Below are 25,626 nucleotides of genomic sequence, written 5' to 3'. Positions count from 1 at the left end.
ATTTTCTAAAAGGATTACTTGGTGTAATTTGGTAAAGAGTATAGTTACCTTCTACTCAACAATCCACATATTTGTCGAACTCCCTTTAAGCTAGTCTCTTCTGTAAAGTTTTATTATTTACAATTAAATATCTTTTCATGAAAACAAACCAACATATGCAAGTAATAAGGATGCTACAGGGACTTCCCTCGTGGTCCCGTAGCTAAGACTCCATGCTCCCAATGCAGTGGGCCTGGGTTCAATCCCTGGTCAGGGAACTAGATCCCACATGCCACAATGAAGATCCCGCACGCAGCAAGAAAGATCCTGCGTGCCGCAACTAAGACCCAGCACAGGCAGATAAATAAATATTAAAAAAAAAAAAAAAAAGATGCTATGACCAAAAGTGTTGAATCATCCATACACAGCAAAAGCTAGATTTGATCATTTCAAAACTATTAAACCTAAAAACTATCATCTGTTTTATCAGGTTTTGAAAAAATGATTCTACCTTAAAATTTTAATGAAATGCATTGTTGCCTTTGAGATTTTTTTTCATTCTTTATGGTGCTACTCTTAAGTTTACACCAAAGAAAATCTTCCATCTCAAAACTTTAGAGTTTTCAGAAAAAAAACAGAACAAATTTCTAGGCCATTCTTATTGATCTCCCTTGGAATATTTTTTGTCCTGATGAGATCTGCTATTTTTTTTTTAAAGATTTATTTATTATTTTCATTTATTTATTTTATTTATCTTTGGCTGCTTCGGCTCTTAGTTGCGGCACGCAGGATCTTCAATGAGGCCTGCGGGATCTCCGTTGAGGTGCCCAGGCTCTTCGTTGAGGCACGTGGGCTTCTCTCTAGTTGTGGCGACCAGGTTTTCTCTTCTCTAGTTGTGGTGCACAGGCTCCAGGGCTCGTGGGCTCTGTAGTTTGTGGCACGCAGGCTCTCTAGTTGAGGTGCGTGAGCTCAGTAGTTGTGGTGTGTGGGCTTAGTTGCCGCGCGGCCTGTGGGATCTTAGTTCCCTGACCAGGGATCGAACCCACATCCCCTGCATTGAAAGGTGGATTCTTTACCACTGGACCACCAGGGAAGACCCTAGATCTGCTATTATTAATGTCTTTTTCCTAAAGTTATATAACTTCAGTCCTCAAATCATTTGCATAATTTTACAAGGTTTCTACTTTGTTTTTTAGACTCCTCATAACTGATTGACAAGAAAAAACTTGAAAAGATGGAAAAAGTGTATACTATTTGATTTTATAAATGACAACTTCCTGTATCCCACGTTCTGGAAACATGTTATCCTCATGATTTTGAACCAAGTGAAAGTGTGTCCTGAATTAGCCAGTGGGAGAAAGAATGACAGGAAGTATTGAGTAAAATAATTTACTTGAGTGGCTAGTCCCTTTATGAAACATACAGTTGTAAACATATTATGGATCCTTTTGTTTGTTTTTCATTTTAAGGAAAAACATTAACTTTTGGACTACGTCCAGAGTAGCACCATCTCATGGGCATTCCCTCCTCCTACAATTTCAGAAAACCTTTGGTAACTAACTAAGAAAATGCAGAAGATCTTGCAAACAGAGGAAATTACCAATACCCAAGCTCTTAGAAAAGGAAAGAGGAAAAGGACGGAGACGATGGACTCAGAGAATGCGAACAGTGACCTGGATAAAGGGCAGGTTGGTGTGCTGTTGTTGTGGTGGTACTTTCTTCCCTTGCTCTGCCATAATTCCATAATTCTTTTCACAATTTATTAGTGCATTTCCCCCTCTTGTATTCATAGATTCTTCCCTTTAATTCTTTATTCAACTGAAGGAATAAAATTTCATGTTCTCTTTCTAACGTTAAGCAAGTTGAATTAGAAACATATTCACAAGCCATTTTACCAGCTTCTATTGAAGTGTGGCCAATTATACATTGTCCAAACTTTCTTTGATATCCTGGGACATTAAAGATCAGCAAACTGTCAGAAAATATTCTTTTCCTCCCAAAACCACTGGAGAAATTGGAACACCTCTTCTAGAATTTACTGCTTTTTTTTTTTTTGACTCCGGTTTGCAGCCCATCCTCATCACAGGTTTGGCCAGGGCCCCTTTCTTATTTGTATTTATTCATTTATTCCTTTTTGATCTGAATTCCCCACTCCCATTCTCCTCTTACACTTTGGACAAACTATCCACCTGTTTATCCTTTATTTTTTATTTGTGTGTCTTTGTAATACATGGAGTGCTTACGTGCATGTATTTTCGTTTAATTTTTAAAATACATACTGTACATTCTCATGGTTTAGAATATATTTTACTCTCCTGGGATAGTGTCTGGAGGCACTGAGAACGGTCCAGCATCTGGCATGCCGCACATCCTAGGCTGCCCCACAACACGGCCTCTGACAAAATGAGGCTGTCCCGAACCCCTGGCAATAGAATTGTTTACTCTTAAACCCAGAAGGTTGGGAAAGCACCAAAATCTGCATGTGGAATGTGCCCAGGCCGACTTTGAGAAGTTGTTGCTGTGAGACCTAACGTTCTTATGAGGTTTCCTGAAACGAAACATGTCAGCCGGGCCCATGGTGGGTCCATGTCTGCTAAGCACATCCATGACCGGTCACATATGCTTTCCTACGGAGGGGCAGAAAATCCTTGTGAAAGTGTTGAAGGCACAAGCACAGAGTCAGAAAGCTAAATTTAAAATGAAGTTTTGAGTAATAAAAAAATCAAAAGCCTAAAAATTATATATCTGTATATCTACATAGCGTGTGTGTGAAAAGTCTCCCACACAGCTGTCCCCACCCGCCCTGTTCCTGACTCCTGGCCCCCTACCACATGTAACCACATTTATGGCTTTCTTGTTTATCCTCCCACTGTTTCTTTGTTCAAATAAAGCAAATATGAATATAGATATTCTTATTCCCTCTTTTGCACAAAAAGTAACTTGCTAGATAGGCTGCTTTGTACATTGCTTTTATACTTAATGCATTCTGACAATCTTTCCGTTAGTATACAAAGAATTTTCTCTTTTGTACATCATCACCCACTGTCCCCTAGCATGGATATGGCTTGTTTCCAATCTTTTTCTGTTTACAAATCACGCTGCCCTGTACAACTTTATGGCTCCATCATTTCACACATCATTTAGTAGTACATTGGTATCATAATATATAGCTCAATCTGTTTGATTTTTCAATCAGCACTGTTTTTAACATTTATATTGCTATTATATATGATACGTTGTGTCTAACAAAGCATAGCATCATTTTACTTATCCTTTCCTCCAATGATGAAAACCTAGATTTCCTCCAGCATCTTGGTACTACAAACAATGACAAAATAAATGTCCGCATACATGTCCATTTAAGAAACAGCGTGAGAATGTCTCTGGAATAAACACTTAGAAGGGTGAGTAATGGCTTTCATATGGCAATGAAATTGCTTTCCAGAATGTCCATATCAGTCCACATGCCCAGCAGCAGTGCATAAGGGATTCCATGTTGTGCTTCCCTGCCAACACTTAGCATTTATGTCCTTATTTCATATATTTGGCAATTGATGGGAGAAAATGATATCTTGTTTCAATTTGCTGGTGCAGGTTTTGGAGGGGGAGGGTTGTCCGGTGGTTCCTTGAGGGCAAAATAGTCACCTGCTCTAGCAGGCCAGTAGTATGGTTTCTTCTGCAACTTGTGTTTCTCAAAAACTTAATAACTTTCCAGACTATTTCTTTCTGTTTGGTTTCATTGCAAGTAGCTACAGCCAGAGATCTTATTTGGTCATAAATAAGCCTGAAACCTCTCCTCTTTTATTACGGCTGCTCAGCCTCTTTTCTCTCCAACTTTTGGCAGTGACTTAATTGCCATATGAAACAAAAAGCTTGAAGGTAATGCACTGAAGCTGAGGCTTACCGTTGGGATGGATTTCAGTGTCTGGCAGAGAACACTTAAAGAGAAGCTCTTGCGAAAGCCTTGAGTTCACAGGCTTTTTTTCTTATCTCTTACAATTTAGATGTAGACGTCATTCATTTTTTTCAAACCTTGAAGATTTAACATTACTGGACTCAGTTTAAATTGCATGCTACATTCTAAATGCAGATGGAAGGAGAAAGCCTTCCATTTCTGCAAACTAGCTAGCACTGACAAGAAATCACTGATACACACAGACATTCTTTTTCCAGTCTCAGTAAGCACATGGTGTGCCTTCCAAGGCATTGCCCGTGACGGTTTTACCAAATGTGTCATCACCAAGGTCTAACAAGAGTCAACAATCTTCCAGCATGTTATACCTTTGCTCTTTTTGACCATAACCTGACCTCTAAGTAATTCAAACATATGTCAAGTTTTGGGTATCCGGCTTCTAGGTACCAAAATCTGCATTAGTTAAGATGCATGTTGTAAAGGCTGTAACAAAGACCCAAATATCACAGTGGCGTATAAAGATGGAAGTTTATTTCCCTTTCACATAATAGCAAGAGCAGTCCTGATTGCTGTAGCAGTGCCAAAATGTTGAGGATCCCTCTTATCTTGTTCATTTACCTTCCTGAACACACAGCCTCTGTCTCTGGGTCAAGGTGACTACTCCAGCTCCCACCTGCATGCCTTCGTCTCTGCCAACAAAAATAGAATTCAGGCAGGAGAAGGCCAGCCCATTCCTCCTAAGGTCATGACCCAGTAGTGGTACACATTGTTTCTACTCCTATTTGATTGGCGGAAGCTTAGTCACATAGCCACACTGAGCTGTCCGGAAGTCTGGGAAATGTAATCTAGCTGACACCTATCTGCTGAGCTAAAAACCTATTACTGTAGAAGAATGGGAGAACAAATACCTGGTGATAGCCAGCAGTCTCTGCCACTGTTCACTTCTCTATTGAGTTTTTATAGTTTCTGTTGGGTTTCTTAGTCGATTCTGGTGGGTTCCTGTTCCATTCTTATTGATTGGTGCATATACCATATCTACTGTAGAAATTAGTTTCGTGTGGTTTTAGATTTTGCAAATATCTTATCCCAATCTGTTGTCTATTAACTTTGTCTTCCAATGATGCTTATAAATGGATTTATGCTTGATTTCATTTCTCTCTTGTGGGAAATTGCTGCAAGAACTAGACCATATATTCTATTTTTCCCAATTACTCTGCATAGAACTATGATCTCAATAGGCATCCTTCAGTTTTTTTAAATAAATATTTTGTTTCTACTTAACCAAATGCATGTTTTTTTATTAAAGATTTATATATCTAGCATGAGTACTTTAGCTACTTGCCAACATAGAACAATAGTAATTTTCATTACCATTATATATATTATATATGTCACACACACGTGGAATAATGAAATATGTATACATACATAGATTTGTATACTTGTAAAATAAGGAGTGAGGTTGAATATATACATTACTGATCACACAAAAATATAATTGTATTTTCTATAACTGATCTCATCTGGCTTTCAATTCTCCATCCCTGCTAGATAAGAAAAGGGGGAGGGGGGAAAGCTTGAACTTGTCCATTGACAGTGAATTACAGAGTGTTCTTTCTTTTTTTAATTTTAATTTTATTTTTGGCTGCATTGGGTCTTCGTTGCTGCGCATGGGCTTATCTCTGGTTGCTGGGAGAGGGGGCTACTCTTTGTCGCGGCACACGGGCTTCTCATGGTGGTGGCTTCTCTTGTTGCAGAGCACAGGAGAAGTGCACGGGCTTCAGTAGCTGTCTCTCGCGGGCTCTAGAGCACAGGCTCAGTAGTTGTGGCGCAGGGACTTAGTTGCTCTGCGGCATGTGGGATCTTCCCAGACCAGGGCTCGAACCCGTGTATCCTGCATTGGCAGGAGGATTCTTAACCACTGGGCCACCAGGGAAGCCCAGTTAGAGTGTTCTGGTGTTTAAAATCCCTTTGAGGTGTTAGTATAGTTTCAGTCACTTCAGGGTTTAAGTCTCAATGGAGACTAGATTCTCACTCTCCTCCACTTCCTGTTTTCTTCCTGGGAAGTGTTTCAAGTTTTGAGGAGTCTTACATATCATCCAGCATCTGGGGAGGGACTGCTGGTCTTCTGCCCAGGCTCTAAGTCTTCTGCCTGTTTCCTTAGTGTCCAGTACCGTTACTGCTGAGGCACAGCATTCCCTCCAGCTCCCAGGGGGTTCTGTTGGCACCATCTGCTGATGTTTGCTGTGCTGGGACCCGCTGCCATCTTCTGTAAGGTTTTGGCACCCTGTAGCCTCTCTGTTCACCAGTTCCCCCAGCACTTACCCAGTTCCTGACCGGGACACAGGGATCCTCTGGATTCTCCAGCTGCTTTGCATGAGCTCTGGGGAGTCTGGACACTGTCTCTGGTCCATTTGTTCAGACACCAATTTTGTCCATTTCTGATCCATGGCCCAGAAGGCGCCGTGTTGCCCTGATGTTGCTGGACATGGGGCCCCTTTAGGGCATTTATGATGTGCTGAGAAGCACGGAGCCGGCCCTGCTGCCCTGGGACTGCCCCTCATTCATCTGGATGTTTCTATCATCTACCCTGACCCTGTTGATCCACCTCTCTTCCCCACAAAGGTCGGGGCAGGAAGAGCAGACACTGGAATCTGACTTTCTGTCCTTCCTGCTCCTCAGCCTGGCCCCAGGAGGTCTCTTCGCTTCCTATTCAGCAGGAACTTTCTTGATCTCTCTCTATTTTCAAAATTTTTATTGGAGTGTAGTTGATTCACAATGTTGTGTTCTGGTGTACATGTGCCTTTATCTCTTCTAAAGTTTATTTTTTTATTTTTATTTTTTTGTGGTACGCGGGCCTCTCACCGCCACGGCCTCTCCCGTTACGGAGCACAGTCTCTGGACGCACAGGCTCAGCGGCCATGGCTCACGGGCCCAGCCGCTCCATGGCATGTGGGATCTTCCCGGACCGGGGCACAAACCCGTGTCCCCTGCATCGGCAGGCGGACTCCCAACCACTGCGCCACCAGGGAAGCCCTAAAGTTTATTTTTATAAGCATGATACTCCAGGCTTCTAGATTTGGATCTTTATAAATTTCCTTCTGTGCTCCAATTTTCCAGATTTGGATTAATATAAAGGCCAGCTTAGTAATTTGAGAAAATTCTTTTCTGCCTCAACAAAGCCTGGGTTTTATGACTCAAAGGCATACGTTTTTGGACTATTGTCCTGCTGTCCTTAAAAAATATTTTTGAAACTAAAAGGTAGACGTCAGTGCTTTGTTCTGGGTAAATCTTTCTCCTTTCTCTGATGGAATAAACCCCCAAATTAGCCTCATGGCATAGTCTCAACAAAGAGGCTGTGGATGAGGTGTCGGTAGAGAAATGGAGGACGTAGATGAGTTACAAAGATCTGAATGGTGGTCTGGTTGATTCTACTCTGTTATACTATTTTTCTACTTTGTGTTTTTCATTGAAGTTAGGCTGAAAGTCAGAATCCTGATTACTGTTTTTTGTTTTTGTTTTTGTTTGTTTTTTTCGCGATACGCGGGCCTCTCACTGTTGTGGCCTCTCCCGTTGCGGAGCACAGTCTCCGGACGCGCAGGCTCAGCGGCCATGGCTCATGGGCCCAGCTGCTCCGCGGCATGTGGGACCTTCCCGGACCGGGGCACGAACCCGTGTCCCCTGCATCGGCAGGCAGACTCTCAACCACTATGCCACCAGGGAAGCTCCTGATCACTGTTTTGAAAGAGACGTGTGCGTGAAACTTTGATGTCCTCTTTTATTCTGAGTTCTTCTGTATAGTGGAGGACCAAGCTGAGGCTAGATCACTCGCAAGGGCCCAGCTCCCCTCCTGGAAAAGCAGGAGCCTGTAGGTCTAATTAAGTCCCAGCAGCATCCAGAACACAGGATAAACCACGGGAGCTGCCCTGATGCTTTTGTTGTGCCTGCCTTGTATTTTAGAGAGACCCATATTCGGGAAATGCCTTTCTGCCCGGTGAGAGCTCCAGTGAGGATGAAGAGCCTCTAGCAGAATTGTCGAAGGAGGAATTGTGCACAAAAATAAGAGGCCTGAAACAAAAACTAACAAACATCCGGAAAGAAAACAGCCGCCTTCGACAGTCTTTGGTCATGCTTCAAGGTAAACTTAGAGAAAATTGACATTTTTAGATGAAAGGAAAAATACTTGATGAGGGAAAGTATTGAAATCAGCTGTCAAGAATGAAAAACTCAGTACCTTAGAGAAAAAAAATCAAAAACCACATTTTAAGAAAATCTATGATTACATAATTTAATATGGATGTACTCTTTTGAAGCCTCTAGTTTATTGATTAAAAAATTTTAGATCATTCCTACAAAATACCAAATGTCATATTCATTTAATACTGTCCAACAAATATTTATTGAGTGTTTAATATAGGCTTAGAGAGAAAAGATCAGTAAGACAACAAATATGTCAAGGGGTTCATGATGTACTTATCTCATTCTCCTCTGCTAAGGAAAGCACTAGAAAATGGGGCCTGTTGTGATCTCTTATAGACTTACTGGAATTAAAGATTCCACATATTAAATTTCAGGTTTGGGGTTGGGAGCAGTGGTTTGGAAAATAATCACATTCCACTGAAGACATAAAGGGGAAAGACAGGCCCAAGAAAATTAAAAACAACCTGGAATAATACCTTTTTGCAGAATCCTATATTGTGTTTGTTTATTTTTTTTAAATTATGTTTTCCATTTGTAGTTAGGCATCATGCACTATTTTGTACTGCTGAATATTTGGCAATATATCCTATGTGGGGCAGCATTCTGTTATAAAACAGTGAATACACAGAGTATTTTAAAAATAAATCCCTCTGGCTTCTGTGTACAAAATGAGTACAAGGGGCACAGAAAGGAGAGCCGGGGAGAACCACTTTTGAAAGGTATTACAGTCATTGGACTAACAGGATGGCAGCCTTGCCTAGGGCAATGGCTGTGGAAATAAAGAAGACAATTCCACAATATTTGGGGAGGCAGAAATGGTAGGAGACAGAACACTGTGGTGAGCTAGATTGACAGAGTAATGGCTCAGATGAGTTCCTACAGATATTGATTAAATTGAAGGCTTCCTAGTTTTAAGTAGAAACAGGCACACATGAATGGAAATAAGATGTTTATTCCACCAACAAGCCACTCTCTCCTTATTTTTTACGCTTTAAATATTGCATCTTTATAACTGATGGTTTTTCCTGGTGAGGTTTTTGCAATTTTCGAAGAACAGATTGTTCTTATTTTTATATCATCTGTTCCAGAACGTAGAGTAAGATGAAAAGCTAGTTGATAAAGTTAGCATACATTGCTGGTTCGAGTATTGATCTTGAAGTCACCGACTTTGGTTTGAATCCCAACCCTGCTTACTAGCTGTAAGCCTTGGCCCCGTCACTGTCCTGCCCTCAGCCCCAGCTTCACTTTCCTCATCTACACAGTGGAGCCAATCTCTCATGTCCTTCTTGCCAAGATGATTAAATTAGATAATTGGAAGAAATGCTTTACCAGGGCCTGATACATGATAGGTGCTCAGTAATCATCGTTATTGATTCTGTCTCTGTTTTTATTAACACCAGAACTTGACACATGGACCCCCCCCAAAAGAAAATTAGATCTATTTTTTCCATAAATTTAGATGAGAAAATTCTAAATGCAAGAGGAGCAAATCAGTTTCAATAGTATATGAAGGGGACTTCTCTGACAGTCCAGTGGTTAAGACTCCATGCTTCCAGTTAAGGGGATGCGGGCTCCATCCCTGGTCGGGAACTAAGATCCCACATGCCGCACAGCACAGACAAAAAATAAAATTAAAAAAATAGTATATGAAAAGAATCATCACTATGAACAGTTTCTCTCTGTCCCTCACTCTGGAGTTGCTGTTTCATTTTCTCCTCTCTCTGCCAGCTTCCCACACCTTCCATATCCTCACTCTCAGCTGATGCCTTTGCTTCACGGAGAACTTGGAGGATGTGAAAAGATTATCAGCTCCCTGCACCTGTGCTTGTATTAACCTCCACTTCCTCTCCTGTCACCCATGAGTGACCTGTCCTCTTGTCCAGCCAAAGACAGTATGTCCATCTATGCGTCCTCTTTCTGCTAATCAAGGACAGAACTCCAGAGATCCTCCCCACTCTCTCTAATGAATCATCCCATTAGCATCAGACATACAATTATTTCTCCCATTAAAAAAACCAAACAAACCAAAAAAAACACCACCTTTCTCAGGCCATTTGCTTTTCTGCCTTCCACCCTGTTTCTCTCCTTCCCTTTGTAGGAAAACTCCTTACATGTTGACCCTATACACTGTTTTCAATTTTCCCCCTCTTATTCCCTTTGGATCCCACTTCAATTAGGTCCTTGTCATTCCATTGTAACATCTCTTTTCATGATCACCAATGACCTCCATGTATTAGTTTCCTAGGGCTGCAGTGATAAAGTATCACAGACTGGGTGGCTTAAACAGCAGAATTCCAAAATCAAGGTGTCAGCAGGGCCACGCTTCCTCTGATGGCGCTGGGGAAGGCCTCTCTCCTAGCTTCTGCTTGATCCTTGGCCTGAGGCAGCATTAAGACCAGTCTTCATGTGATGACCTCACTGTGTGCTTGTCTGTCTCTGTGTCCAGACTTCCCTCTTTTTATAAGGATGTCAGTCATTTTGGATTAAGGTCCACTCTAATGACCTCATTTTAACTTGATTACATCTATAAAGACCCTATTTCCAAATAAGGTCTCATTCTAAGGTCCTGGGGGTTAGACTTCAACACCTCTTTTTGGGGGGGACACAATTCAGCCCATAACATTTCATGTTGCTAACCCCGAAGGTCATTTCTCAAGGATCACATTAAGTGTCCTGTTACATCTGACACCTTGGCTACCTCTCCTTCCTTGGCTTCTAGGGCACCACATTCCTCCTCCACTGCTGAGCTTTCCATCTCAGTTTATATGGCTGCCTCATTTCATCATCTTATCCTCTAAATATTTGATTGATGCCCCAGGCTCAGTCCTTGGACTTCTTTCTTTTCTATCTGCTTTCACTCCATAGGGGATCGTATCCAATTCTATGGTGCTAAATCCATCAATAACTATGACTTATCTCCAACCTGGACTTCTCCCTTTAGTTCCAGAGTCATGGGCTAACTGTGTATTGACAAGACTGGCAGGCATCTCAGACAAACACCACTACCCACGACCACATTCCCACCCTTCCCCTGCCACCTGCTCCTCTCTTTCTTCCTCGCCTCGGTTAATGCTAACGTCATTGTTCCAGTTTCTCAACTCAAAAACCACGATGCTGTCTTGTATTTCTGTATTTCTTTTACACCTTACACTCAGTCCATTGGCAAATCCTACTGGCTTCACCTTCAAAATATCTCTGGAATACAGTTCTTTGTACCACCCCCACTACAGCCACTCTGGTCCAAACCACCAGCATCTCTCACCCAGGTTATCATGGTGGCTTCCTCACTGGTGTTGCCACTTCTGCTCATGCTACTGTGTGGTCCACTCTCAACACAGCAGCAAGAACATCCTGCTAAATGTAGGCCAGCTCACATCACTCCTCTCTGCAGACCCTTCCAGTGCACGTCTACCTCACATGGGGTAAAACTGAAGTCGGCTTTATGATCTTTGAGTCCTTACATGATCCGGCCACCTCCCCTCCACATACGTTTCTGGCCTTGTTTTCTACTCTCTCCCCATCCTTCTCTGTGATCCAGCCACACCAGACCACTTGCTTTCCCTCCAAAGACATCAGACGTGACCTGATGTCGGCATCTCTGTACCGGCTGTTCCCTTGGCCTGGGATGTTCTTTCCCCAGATATCCACATAGTTTGCACCCTACGTACTTCAAATCTTCACTGTAAATTCATCTTTGCCCTGACCTCCTCCCTCCATCTAAACTTTCAACCTCTCTCCCCCTGCAACATTTTTTTATCCCTTCCCGTTTTGTTTCCTCTTTGGCACTTAAAAGTCTACATCCTCAATTCTGTATTTAATATCGTCTGCCCCCCTGCATGCACACACACTAGTATGTACCCTTAGAAACCAAAGTAAAGTTGGCTATTGGTTAGACTTCAAGCAACAAGAAGAGTCAGGAACTGCCAACTGCCACTGCAGTATTCATGCATGCATTTCTTCTTTCAGTCAATATTTACAAGGTCCTCTATATGTCAGGCACTGCTCTAAGTACCTAGGAAAACCCAGTGAACAAAACAAGGATCGCCACTCTCACAGAGCTCACATTCCAGTGAGGCAAGCAGTCAAAATCATGAAACATAACAATTAAGTAAAATTAAGTAAATTATACAATATGTTAGCTAGTGATAAATGCTATGGAAAAAATAGGAGCGGTAAAGGAGGATGGGGATTTGAGGGAGAGGGGGTGTTTTACAGTTTAAAATAACATGGCCATAGTAGGCCTCCTTGTGAAGCTACAGTTGGGAACTAGGAAGATGTCAGAAAGTTGAAATTTAATGTATAATCCAAATAAGAAAGGGGTCTGAGAGAAGAGTGCAGAGTGGTTAGTTAACTTTTCCTCAGCAATATTCCTCTTTGAACTATGAAGCAAAGCTGTTTATCTGTCTATAAAGCCTGCTAACTAAGAAAAATAGCAGAATGTATATGCCATTCTAGACATTCAGAATGACAGACATGTGTGTGCTCTACGTGCATGTGTTAAACATTTGAAACATATCTTGTGGACCACAACTGACCAGCACAATAAGATATAAAAGGAAAAAAGTGGTATGTCTATTGTACAAAAGGGTATTAAATTATCACTATTTGTAAAGAATGAATGTACACCCAGGGAAAACAATGCCTCAGCCGAAAACTCCACTCTATTAACTAATGAGATTTCAGTAAAGAAGGAAAAATCAATTAAGTTTTGCCCAGGTTCATTTAAATATAGTAGAAAGCTGTCAAAGTTTCAGAAATAGCCAAAGTAAAACCAGTGAATCACTGAAGTAGTAATTAGTAAAAGTTTATTGTGTGCACATCAAAAAGATACCACCAAAAGCAAAAAGGCTTATCTAAGCCATGACAGTGTGAAATTTCAGAACACCAGGAAGGGAAAATCTAGAAGCTTTCAGAGAGAACAAGCAATGTTATCCGCTAAGGAATGGGAGTCAGATGACATCAGACTTTTCACCAGCAACACTGGAAGCTCTAAGATAATTGAGCAATGCCTTTAAAATTCTAAAGGGAAATGATTTAAACCTAGACTTCTATACCCAGTGAAACCATCAACCAAGTGTGAGGGCAGAATGATAATATTTTCCTACTTATGAAGTCTCAATGTACTTCCTGTGCTTTCTTTTTCAAAAGCTGAGGGAGGGTGTGCTCCTTCAAAATGAGAGAGTGAATCTAGAAAGTCAATCAGAAAACAGGTAGTCCGGTACAGGAGAGGGACAGGATGTAGCCACAGAATAATAGTGACGGGATACTCCAGGGTGACAGGTCCACAGTAGCCTGGAAGCAGCTGGTCTAGAGGTGGACAGGTACAGGGGTTACAGGAGAGAGATCACTGAAAAAAACATGAAATTGATAGATGACATGATGTCATCTATCAAACATACTGCAAGGAGATTTTACACCTCTGGTAGGAAGTTTTGAGATGTTTAAGTCAGAGAAACAGTTAAATAATAATAAGCAAGCTTTCAAAAATGAGATCATTTTAACTCTAGGAAAAACGTCATGTTTTAAAGGAAAGGAATTGAGAATTACATCACTATAATAATGTAAGCACAGTATTTATTGAAGTAGCAGTTGTGTTACAACTATCCTGGGATGATGGAGAGAAGAAGAGTGTGTATGTGTTTGCACATGTGGGTACCACGTGTGTGTGTTTCTGTGTGGCTGAGGGAGGAGTTGAAAGAGGGCTGCCTTGTCATGTTACGTAGTTGAAAGTCAATAAATAATTATATGAATCTGAAAAAATAAAAGAATAGTTGTATATGCTTATTATTATTTAACACTATGAAGGTAACTACCAGAGAAACAGGTAAGTGGATCAGAAGTTCTCCCTCTAGGAGTAGTAGGTAATCCAGGGTGGTGAGCGGTGGGCAGAGGACTGCTATTTTTCATTATAAGCCTTATTGTATTTAAAAAATAATAAATGCCTAGTACATAATAGGTGCCCCAAATCTAATAGCTACCATTTTTTTAAAAAAAAAATCAGTAATTTCCTTATAGATCAGAAATTCCTGGTTTTATTCCTAAAAAAAATAATTAAAAAGAATCTACACATTAATTACAAATAACTATAAAATATCTACTAGTTACCCTAACAAGAAATGTGTAGGATCTATGATGAAAAATTAAAAAGTCAATGGAGAAATACACAAATCTAAATAGAGAGACGTCAAATTCATAGATGAGAAGATGCCAATTCATCTCAAAATAACTCACAGTTTGACTAGAATCCCAATCAAATGCCCATAATTGTTTTGTTTTGATTTTTATTTTTGTGGTAATTTGACAATAATTATATTAAAGTTAACCTGAAAGAATAAATAGGCAAAATCAATTAAGAACATTCTGAAAAAGAATCTGAGGGCATAACTGTCAACATGAAATCATATAAAGTTCTGATAATTAAAAGCAACTTACTAGGATAAGAGCCAGCAGGTCGATGGAACAGAACACACATCCCTGGATAATACCTCCCATACAGGGAAGAAATGTCCTGGAGCCCCTGTGGCACAGAGGACAAGAGCATGGGTTTACAGGGGCCAAGTCACTTGGGTTCAAATCCTGGCTCTGCCACCTACTAGCTGTGTAACTGAGTGTGAGATGAATGGAAATGATAAAAGTACTTCCCTGGGTGACATGTAAAGTATTCAGAGCAGAACCTGGTAAGGTGAGTGCCATATAGTGTCTGCTTATCACTGTAGGATGACCAGTGCAGTCACACCGGGCCCTACTCCTAGGAAGGCCCCACATACTGGTTAAAAATACTGTCACCATATTAAAATTCTGAAGAAGCTTTGAACAAGGAGTCCTGCATTTTCCATTTGCAATGGGCCTGACAATTTACATAGCGAGTGCCTGCAAGCCATTTAGGACAAGGATGAATTATTCAACAAATGGTGCTGGGAAAACTGATATTCCAATGTGGTGGGGCGGGGCAGGTTTAAGTTAGGTTCTCATTTCACACCATGTGACGTACTAAAAACATAACTGTACAGTTTAAATTAAAACTCCATGTTCTGAATTTGAATGAGTACTGGTTTTGACACAGGATGAATTTTTATCTTTAAAAATTAATAATATGTATATTCTAATACTGTTCACCGAAGAGGCCTAGAAACAAGAACCCAATAGCAAAGAGCACTCCCAGCACTTGGGTGTGGCCTTGAAATACCGGTCCCCACTAAAGGGAGCTGGGGTTCCCTGGAGAAACGGCTGATTCCAGAACTTGCACAGGAAATGGACAAGATTTGTCAGGAGCCTCAAACAGGAAATATAGATGAAAATCTTGTCCTACCAGAAAGCAAGGAGGTCAGCAAAGACCATGTGGATGTGTCAACTGGAAGAGATTCCCACTGGCTAAAGATCATTATTATTGGAGCATCAATAATAATGATCAGGGCAACTGGTTATCATGTATATTTACATGCATGATTTCATTCAAAAGAGAAAAAATTTAATGGCCATCTGAAAGAACCAACTCATTATTTTGAAAACTGGCAAATACAGACTGAAAAATCAAGCATTTATCCTGCCATTATTATATGAAATGAACCTCAGGGTAGCCAAATAGTTGATGAGAGAAAGTTTCCCTTGGTAGAATTCTAGCTAAATGAAGAATTAGGATATCACCATTTTGCAACCCCTGATGAATCTAGGCAGTGATCATCAGTGACCGCTAATATCGCAACAAAAGGTAACCATGCATTCAATGCCACCTGCTGGAAGTTAAAACACGGATCAAGCCTTTAGATCTAACTACAGGGAAGAATATGTTAAACACCCCCTTAGGGGTGCAATCAGCAAAATCCAGACTGTGGGAAACACTGCAGGACAAAGGACCCAGTTTCTTCAACTAATAAACTGCAAGGAAAAAACTAGGAGATGAAAAGGAAACCTATAGTTTGTAAAAGAGACAGCAACTAATTGTAATGTATGGACTTTATTTGGATTCTGATTCAAACAAGCTAAAAACAAGGACAAAAACGAGACAATCAGAGAAATTTGAACACTTGCTAGTTTGGTTTTTTTTTTAAATGATATTTGAGAACTATTGCTAAGTATTTCTGGCTGTGACAATGGTGTTATGGTTTTATATATATATATATATATATATAACCATATATTATATATATATATATTTAAATTTCTTACCTTTGGAGATATACACGGAAATATTTACAGATAAAATGAAATGATGCCTGTGATTTGCTTGAAGTAATTTTGGAGGTGGGAAGAAAGTGGGTGGGGATACAGGTGGAACAAGATTGGCCATGAGTTGGAAACTAGGGCATGGGGTACATGGGAGTTTACTATTTTGTGTATGTGTTTAAATTTTTACATTAAAAGTTAGAAAAAAATATATCCAGGGAGAAAAAAAACTTACTTGTGAAAAGATGTTTAAGCTGTATGAAATATATGAGTGAATATTTAACTGATCTGAATGACTTGCTAAGTATAAAGTAAATGAATGAACTAAGGAAAAGAACTAAGGAAAAGACTGCTACTTTTTTTTTTAACATCTTTATTGGATTATAATTGCTTTACAATGGTGTGTTAGTTTCCGCTTTATAACAAAGTGAATGAGCTGTACATATACATATATCCCCCTATCTCTTCCCTCTTGCATCTCCCTCCCTCCCACCCTCCCTATCCCACCCCTCTAGGTGGTCACAAAGCACGGAGCTGATCTCCCTGTGCTATGCAGTTTCTTCCCACTAGCTATCGGTTTTACATTTGGTAGTGTATACATTTCCATGCCACTCTCTTTGTCCCAGCTTACCCTTCCCCCTTCCCGTGTCCTCAAGTCCATTCTCTAGTAGGTCTGTGTCTTTATTCCCATCCTGCCCCTAGGTTCTTCATGACCAGTTTTGTTTTTAGATTCCATATATATGTGTTAGCATACGGTATTTGTTTTTCTCTTTCTGACTTACTTCACTCTGTATGACAGACTTTAGGTCCATCCACCTCACTACAAATAACTCAATTTCGTTTCTTTTTATGGCTGAGTAATATTCCATTGTATATATGTGCCACATCTTCTTTATCCATTCATCTGTCGATGGACACTTAGTTTGCTTCCATAAGACTGCTACTTTTAATTAAGTAAAAACTAAAAATATGTGTGTGCTTTTTTAAAAATTTTATTTTATTTATTTATTTTATACAGCAGGTTGTTATTAGTTACCTATTTTGTAAATGTGTACATTTAAAACATACTAAAATTAAAATACTCTAAGAAAAATAATTGCAACTTACGACAAATTAAAAGTTAAAGTGCTTAAGAATAAGGGAATTAATAACAATAGCTAATACGTTGTGTTTATAATGCACTAGGCATTCCTATAAGCACTTTACAAAAACCATCTAAGCTATCATAAAATTTAAAAAGTACTAACATTCTTTGGTCTAATAGGTATCTCATAGAATAAGTTCAAATAATCAATAAACAAATAAATATGTATTCAACTTCACAATAATCAAATAATTGCAATAATTACAATTTAAATAATTGTACTAAAATTTTAACCTATCAAAATAGTGAATATTGTTGTTAATAATGAACACTTCTTGTTGATGATGCAGTGATGTGGCTGACTTCTTACCTTGCTAGTGGGCATTTAAGTTGGAAGACTCTTTTTAGAGAGCCATTCAATGACATTAACTGAGTCTTGGAAACATTTATACCTCTGAGCCTATTGTTACGCTTTCAGGAATTTATAGCATTGACACGATCAGAGATGCATATAAAGATGTGTGTGGTAGGTGGTTCATAAGAGTTTTGTCTGTAATCAAGAAAAATTGGAAGCAACCTGAATTCCAAAAAGAATAAAAGGAGCATTTGAATAAATTAGAGGACATCAATACCTTGAGATATTAGGAAATCCTTAAAGTCGTGTGTTCAAGTGGAAAATAACCCATCAGCAGATGAATGGATACTTTAATTGTGGAGTATCCATGTAATGAAATATCACTCAGCAACAAAAAGGAATATATATATATATATATATATATATATATACACACATACCTGAATCACTTTGCTCTACACCTGAAACATTGTAAATCAACTATACTTCAATAAAAAATAAAAATAATATTCATCCTCCTGAAAAAAGAATGACTGACACAACAACATGAATGAATCTCAAAACATTATGCAGAACAACAACAACAAAAAAGTCAGACCAAAAAAAGGAGAATATACTGTTTGTATCCGTTCATATGGAATTCTAGAACAGGTAAAACGTGTCTCTGACTAAAGAAGTCACATTAATGGTTTCCCCTGAGGTGAGTCCAGGGACTGATTTGGAAGGAACATGAGGCAAATTTCTGGGTGGACAGAAATGTTCTATATCTCGAACATATTAGTGTGAGCTAATTGGGTATATCCTTTTGTCAAACTCATCCCCCTCTACCTACTTAAGTTCTGCTCAGACTTCACATAAGATCTTGACTTTGATTCTAAGCAAATTAGACATCAAAAGATCATATTTTCCAAGATTTAATAAAATAGGTAAAATATTCAATTTATGGTCTTAATTGGAAAAAAGAACCATGATACAATGCTATGCATATAGCATTGTCCTAATTATGCAAAAGAAAATACATGAATATAGATAGAGATATACAAAAATAGAAATGGCAAGAAGGATATATTCCAATGAACATGTATAACTTTCATTATCAGAAAAAACAGTGAATATTCTTTAAACCCCACTTTAATGCAGAATTCCCTTTTTCTCTTTACATTCCAGCTTTGGCCTTCTTTCAGTTCCTCAAATACAGAACTTATGTCTCCTATGCTTCTGATGACCTCCTCATTCCCTCCGGCTATTTAATTCCTGCTCAGCCTTCAGGTTTCAGATCAATCTTGACCTCCTAAGAGAAGCCCTCTGTGGCCCTTCTCTCTCTAGGCTGTTTGCCTCTCCTCTGTGACCTTAACAACTGTGATTTTTACTTCTTTGCATGCACCTTGAGTTAGCCAAACCGCAAGGTTAAGGGCACAGTCCTCTAGACTGCCAAGTCTTCTAAGACTTCTGATACTGACTGCAAGTTTAGGGGTTTTCCAAAACCACCCTCAGGTCCAGTAATTTGCCAGAGAAATTTAATTCACCAAAACCTATTATATTCATGGTTACATTTATTACAGGGAAAGAATAAAAATTAGAACCAGGCAAAGTTGGAAGAGACACATAGGGCAGAGTCTGGTTAGTTTCCAAGTGAGGAACTTCTGTCCTCAGGATATATTACATACTAGTCTTTATATGTTACAACAAAATGCACAGAGGATTGTCCACCCAGGAAGCTTTCTGAGCTTGGGTGTCCAAAGTTTTTACTGAGGCTTCATTACGTGAGCATGATTGATTCACTGATTGATTGCCCACATGGTCTTTCTGGCTTTCTGGCTATGGCCAGCTCCTACCCTAAGATTATTGGGTGTGACTGTCCCCACCCTGAGAAACTCCTTAGCATAAACATAAATCAGGTGTGTTCTAAGGGGCTCACCATGAATAACAAAGACACTCCTGCTATCGCTCGGGAAAGTCAAGGGTTGAGAGGTTACTTCTCAGGAACTGGGGGGTGGTGGGTGGCGGTTAGGACAGGTGGCCAGACCTTCTTTGAGCGGGCCAAATTTTTACACACAGCATGGTTAGGTAAACAATACCCCCCACCCTCTCCTAGTTCCAAGAGTCTAGGATCACATCTGGTTTTGCTCCCAGTCTCATCCCTGGCACCTAACAGAGTGGTGGGCAAATGTTGAGAGTTGGCATGACATAGAAGTTTATAGCGTGGAATTGGCAAAGTCCGAATTTGAATGTTGCCTCTTCTTTTCACTGAGTTGACCCTGATGGGTTATTTAACCTCTCGTTGCCTAACTGTCCTCATCTGTAAATTGCGGGTAATGATAATACCTATCTCAGAGAGTTGCAATAAGGAGTAAACAAATGAACATCAGTAAAGTTCCCAGAATAGTGCCTGGCACAGAGTAGAAGCTAGATAAATGTCTAATATTATTAAGTGCTCAATAAATAATTGCTGATTGAACAACTGTCTGGCACATGAGAGGTGCTTAGCAAATATTAATTGAAAAAATATAAAATAAGATTTTCTTCTTTAGCAGATTTTAAATTTTTTCTATTAACGTAGTACTAAATGTATTGATTTGGACATGTCATCAATATGTCTGATTTTCAGGTCTCCAATCAGCTATTATTCCAAAGATTATATAGCTCAATAATATGCTTAGAAAAGTACAAAAAAGTTTCAGAGTCTTTTCACCTCTCCAGCAGGCATTACCCGCAACCATAGGGTGAGGAGTTGAATTACACAGGGTTCAAGGTGTCTTCCAACTCCAACAAAATGTTATTTGTCCTTAGGAAAGAAACTAGATATAACAAGAGAAGACCATTTAACATGGAGGCATGAAAGCTTTGAATGTGTAAGTTTCCATTTAAAAAAAGGAACAAAGAGAACATTCAGTTGACTACCAAAATCCATCTTTAATATGTGAACACATAGATTTGAACTGTGGCCATGAATTTTTACTAATTTGATGGCCTTTGACTCCCTGGCAAATCACGCACTAAGGCCATAGAAAATTTATTTCAATCTGTGAGAAACGGTTTATTTTATCTTGTCACTTAAACTGGCCTGATGGAAGGTGATAGAATCAGTAATGTCTCCTTAAACACCTTCAAATAACATCATTAGCAATTAGAAAAAGAATCAAGTCTTAAAAACATTATGTTAGGGCTTCCCTGGTGGCACAGTGGTTGAGAGTCTGCCCGCCGATGCAGGGGACACGGGTTCGTGCCCCGGTCCGGGAAGATCCCACATGCTGCGCAGTGGCTGGGCCAGTGAGCCATGGCCACTGGGCCTGCGCGTCCGGAGCCTGTGCTCCTCAAAGGGAGAGGCCACAACAGTGAGAGGTCCGCGTACCGCCAAAAAAAAAAAAAAAAAGTAAATATGTTCCAACCATTCTTCTTACCATGTTTATTTTCCAAAGATAGCAAGTGTTAACAGCTTGGTCTACATACTTCTATGCATATACACATCATAGAAAATATGTATCTATGCTGCTATGCCAAGTATTTGTAAAGTACTACTTTTTCTTGCCATTTTAGTTTTACCACAGGCCGTCACCCAGTTTGAAGAATTGGTTGGTATGGCGGAGGCCCTGCTCAAGGGTGGAGGAACCCTGTCCACGTCTGCGTCCACCCTCTGGAGAGCAACAGATAACTCCTCACCAGATTCATTTGCCTCCACATGTAGTAATTCTAATTCTAATTACAGTTCACCAATTTCCTTGAAAGCTGAGGAGGAGCATCACGTGGACGAGAAACAGGTCAGCTGGAAGACCATCGCATCTTTCTCTGGGATACAGTTACTTACAAAATTAAAATTACTGTACAACATAATCACTGTCTTATCAGATCACTTTATGTAACTTTAGGTCAATCATAATATTCTGACTACGTAAAACAGTCTTTTACAATAAATCTAATGTTTGTGAAATGAATATCCAGTTCAGAAAATTAAAGTCAAATGGTGGACAACAATGAAGTTATTAAACTAGGAAATTCTTAAACCAGTGACAGAAGGACAACTATGCATTAAAGGTTATAAAACTGTATCATTGAGACAAGGTGAATTTTAGGCTGTACATGCTGGCAGAACACAATTCTTCTACTTTCCCGACTTCTCTTAATCAAGAAATAGAAGCTAAAAATACAAGTTTTGTTAGAATCGGTCTGGGAAATTATACCTTCAAGAGCAGTAATTAAATGCTCACTATCTAACATTCAGAATATTTGAATCTTAGTGTACCGGTTTCCTTTGCTGTGTAACAGATTCCCACAAACTTAGTGATTTATAATAATACAAACTTACCACCTCAGAGTTCTACAGGTCAGAAATGCGGTAAAATCAAGGTGTTGGCAGGTACTCTCCTTTTTGGAGGCTCTGGAGAAGAATCTGTTTCCTGTCCATGGGGGTTGCTGTAGAACTCAGTTTCTTATGGTTCTAGAGCCGAGTTCCCTGTTTTCTGTTTTCTTGTCGACTATAAACTGAAGGCCATTCCTGCTTCTAGAGGCATCCCCCTTCCCTGGTTCACGGTCCACTTCCATCATCTTCAAAGCCAGTCAGGGCAGGCAAAGCCCTCTCACTCTTCTATTCTCTCCTCCTTCCTCTGTGTCTTCTTTCTGCCTCCCTCTTCTGCAGTTAAGGGCTCATGTGAGTGCTCAATAAATGTTAGCCATTTTCATTATTATTATTAACATTTATGGTGTGCTTACTACGTACCAGATACTGTGTGTATATATTTATAAACATAAAGTTATATGTGTATGTAAATATACATATTCGTACCTGCAATAAAGTACACAAATTTTAAGTGTAAAAAAAAAAACAAAAAGGCTTATGTGATTGGACTGGACCCACCTGGATAACTCAGCATATTTTCCCCATCTCAAGGTACTTTAATGACACGTACAAAGTTGATTTTCCCATATAAGGTAACGTATTCAAAGGTTACAGAGATAACGATGTGAATATTGTCAGTGGGCCATTATTATGCTACCATGCTTAGTAGGAAATGTTAAGTATGGATTAATCCTTAAAGCACCAAATCCAGATTACATGACAAGAATTTGTATACACTCTAGAACAAATACCTCATATATGTTGGGAATTATCTCAAAGTTAACATCTAACTCTAACCCCTGAAATGTACAATATATATTAAAAGTATCATACATCACCTTAAAGACTTGGTTTTGTTTTCTGGTCTGTATTAATTCAATGAGTAATATATTCCTCAGATATTCCTTTCCTTTCCTTTTTCAGTTATTTCAATTATTATTTTTAATTTTTTAGTTCAAGATTGAAAAATGGCAGATTGCCCGTTGCAACAAGAGCAAGCCTCAGAAGTTTATTAATGATTTAATGCAAGTGCTCTACACAAATGAATACATGGCCACACACAGCCTGACGGGGGCAAAATCCTCTACTTCAAGGGACAAGGCAGTGAAACCAGCTATGAATCAGAATGAAGTTCAAGAAATCATAGGTGATAATGTGTTTGTTTTATATTGTCACATGAATCTGAAATTATTTTACCATTCAACTTTAAGTTGTTCTTTCATTATCTTTTTTATTCTTCAAGTTTATTTTTCTATGAAAGAAAAATCTGAGGATAGCCTAAACCTCTTATGATATATGGGGAATTTTGTATAAAAACTTTACATTAAAAATGGTTATTAAAATAATAATGAATTTTATATCACTGAAAAGTTTGGATTCATAAAATTCATAGCTTTAGAAAAGTAAATTTTCAAAATCCTTTCCAAAAAAATTTTAGTAACAGTTTATGTCTTATTTTCTTTTTCTTATCTTGGTTAGAAATATCCCTTATCTTTTACTCAGAAAAAAACAGAGGTTAATTTAACCATCCTACTTATGGTTTTTAAGTTGATTAACCTCCTTAAATATAAAAATTTAGGTTATCAAGTAATTTTTTTGCAAATATCCAACAAATTTAAGGACTCACTGAATCACAGCTCTCTATATTTTAATAGTGCATCATTTCTTAGTTGGAAAAGAGTCAGTCAGAATCTGCTTTTTTCAACTGATGTTGGGAATGGGTAAATATAAATTCCCAGCATTTTGGATCAAGGGCACTTAGCATTCAGAGCAAGCAGCAAGGTTAAAGCTGAATGGTACCATAGGAAGACATATACATATGCTCTCAGTTTATGATATAGACTTTTGTTATCTCTTGCTTTGCTTTGAAAAATCTGCCTACAGATTCATCTATTTAAATATCTCATGGGTGTTGGGCTGCTTTTTCAAAATAGAGACAAAATTATAATGTGAATTGCTTGGTGTTTTATTTCAGTTCATACCTTAAGATGCAAAGGCCTGATAAAGTGGTTTTTTAAAATTAATCAATTTATTTTTATTCAAGTATAGTATTATATAAGTTACAGGTGTACAATATAGTATTTCACAATTTTTAATGTTTATGTTCCATTTATACTTATAAAATATTGGCTATATTGCCAGTTGTACAATATATCCTTATAACTTATTTTATACATAGTAGTTTGTACCTCTTACCCCCCTACCCAATATCACCCCTCCCCTATCCCTTCCCACTGGCAGCCACTGGTTTGTTCTCTGCATCTGTGAGTTTACATCCTTCTGACAAAGTGTTTTTCTGTGTTTTGTTGTTGTTTTTACAGGAATCACAAAACAATTATTTCCCAACACAGATGATGTTTCAATTAGGAGAATGATAGGGCAAAAGCTAAACAATTGTACCAAGAAGCCATATTTGAGCAAAAATCTGAACTCTCAGGATATTAAGTAGATCCTTTCGGTAAGTCTTGTAAATCTTCACGATCCTTTCAATGTAGCAAGAAGACACAATACTTGTATCTATGGAATAACATTTCCCAAACACTCTACTAGAGGAGACTAGAGGCCTGTGAGATGCTAATGAGTATTCCTGGGGGTGAAGGTAGGGACGGGGATGGGGATTTAAACTTGGGAAATGCTGAGTCAGTTACACGGATTCTCCTTTCCCAGAGCCTCTCAAATATTTTGATGCCCTTTAAATATGCCCAAGTGCACCAGAAATCTCTAAGAAGGGCATATAGTGTATAGTGTTTTCCAAATGTGTTTCACTAAGGAGGTTTTCTTTTTCTTCACACAACACATGTTAACATGTGGGGAGGGGTAGAAAGCAGCCAAAGGAGGGACACGTGGCAATTTAGGAAGTGCTTCTCTAAAATAAGGGAAATACAGACCTTTAGGAGGTCTCTGAGGTACATTAGTGCACTCTACCATCCCCATCCTGCTTCTCAACGTCTTTAAATCTTTAAGTCAGTTGTTATAGTTTGTATTTGTTTGATAAGGATTTTTACCAATATGTTTGTATTAAAATACTAAAAGGAAGAAATATTTGTTTTCAGTGAGTTCTAAAGAAAATACACTTTATGGTCAGGCCCTGCCTTAGGCAAGCCTGTGATGAGGAACTTTGTGTTTGCTTTAGCAACTCAAAGTCCTGGCCATTCCACCTGTCCTCACCCTTCCTCTCCTTTATTTTGATGGAAAATATATGACAAATATGCATTGTTGCGCTATTAATATTTTAATTGATAAACAGACGTATATGATAAACACATGAGGGCAGGTTTTCCTTCCATTTTCTTTACTTCTATCTTTGATTTCCATTTTGCCTGCTCTTCGCCTGAGACCATGTCACTTGTCTTTTTCTTCTGACCATCTTTTAAATAGGATATGGACCCACCCCACCCCCACCCACTGTTTTAACTACTGCCCCATCCTCCTTGAGGGTCCCTTAGTATGTTACTATTCAATTAAGGCTACCTCTGCTGAGGGTCAATAATAGTCTCTCTTCCTTAAAAAGAACAGAACAAAATAACCAAAAAACCTACTTATAACAGCTGAAGGGGAATTCTTTCTCTTGGCTCATGCATACTGGTAGACAGACCTGA

The 25,626-nt window shown here is 39.1% G+C and overlaps 1 protein-coding gene across 1 annotated transcript; it reads left to right on the top strand.

Annotated features, from left to right (window-relative positions):
* The first annotated feature begins 1,547 nt into the window (after window positions 1-1,547).
* BEND6 (BEN domain containing 6) lies at window positions 1,548-24,476 on the top strand. The gene is made up of 5 exons (XM_065886193.1): window positions 1,548-1,667; window positions 7,853-8,030; window positions 21,232-21,452; window positions 22,982-23,174; window positions 24,349-24,476. Exons 1-5 carry the CDS (start codon window positions 1,548-1,550, stop codon window positions 24,474-24,476), a joined length of 840 nt encoding a protein of 279 aa, XP_065742265.1.
* The last annotated feature ends 1,150 nt before the right edge of the window (window positions 24,477-25,626 follow it).

Source organism: Phocoena phocoena, chromosome 10 (genome assembly GCF_963924675.1).
Source record: "Phocoena phocoena chromosome 10, mPhoPho1.1, whole genome shotgun sequence".
Lineage (NCBI taxonomy): Eukaryota > Metazoa > Chordata > Mammalia > Artiodactyla > Phocoenidae > Phocoena > Phocoena phocoena.
The sequence above is the reverse complement of the archived record's forward strand: the minus strand, read 5'-3'. Positions and strand labels throughout refer to the sequence as shown.

What these genes read in the sequence shown, in the direction of transcription:
- BEND6 (XM_065886193.1), top strand. Translation starts at nt 1,548, where the DNA reads ATGCAGAAGATCTTGCAAACAGAGGAAATTACCAATACCCAAGCTCTT. An exon ending in GTGACCTGGATAAAGGGCAG is followed by an intron (nt 1,668 to 7,852) that starts GTTGGTGTGCTG and finishes CTTGTATTTTAG; the next exon opens with AGAGACCCATATTCGGGAAA. An exon ending in ATCACGTGGACGAGAAACAG is followed by an intron (nt 21,453 to 22,981) that starts GTCAGCTGGAAG and finishes TTAATTTTTTAG; the next exon opens with TTCAAGATTGAAAAATGGCA.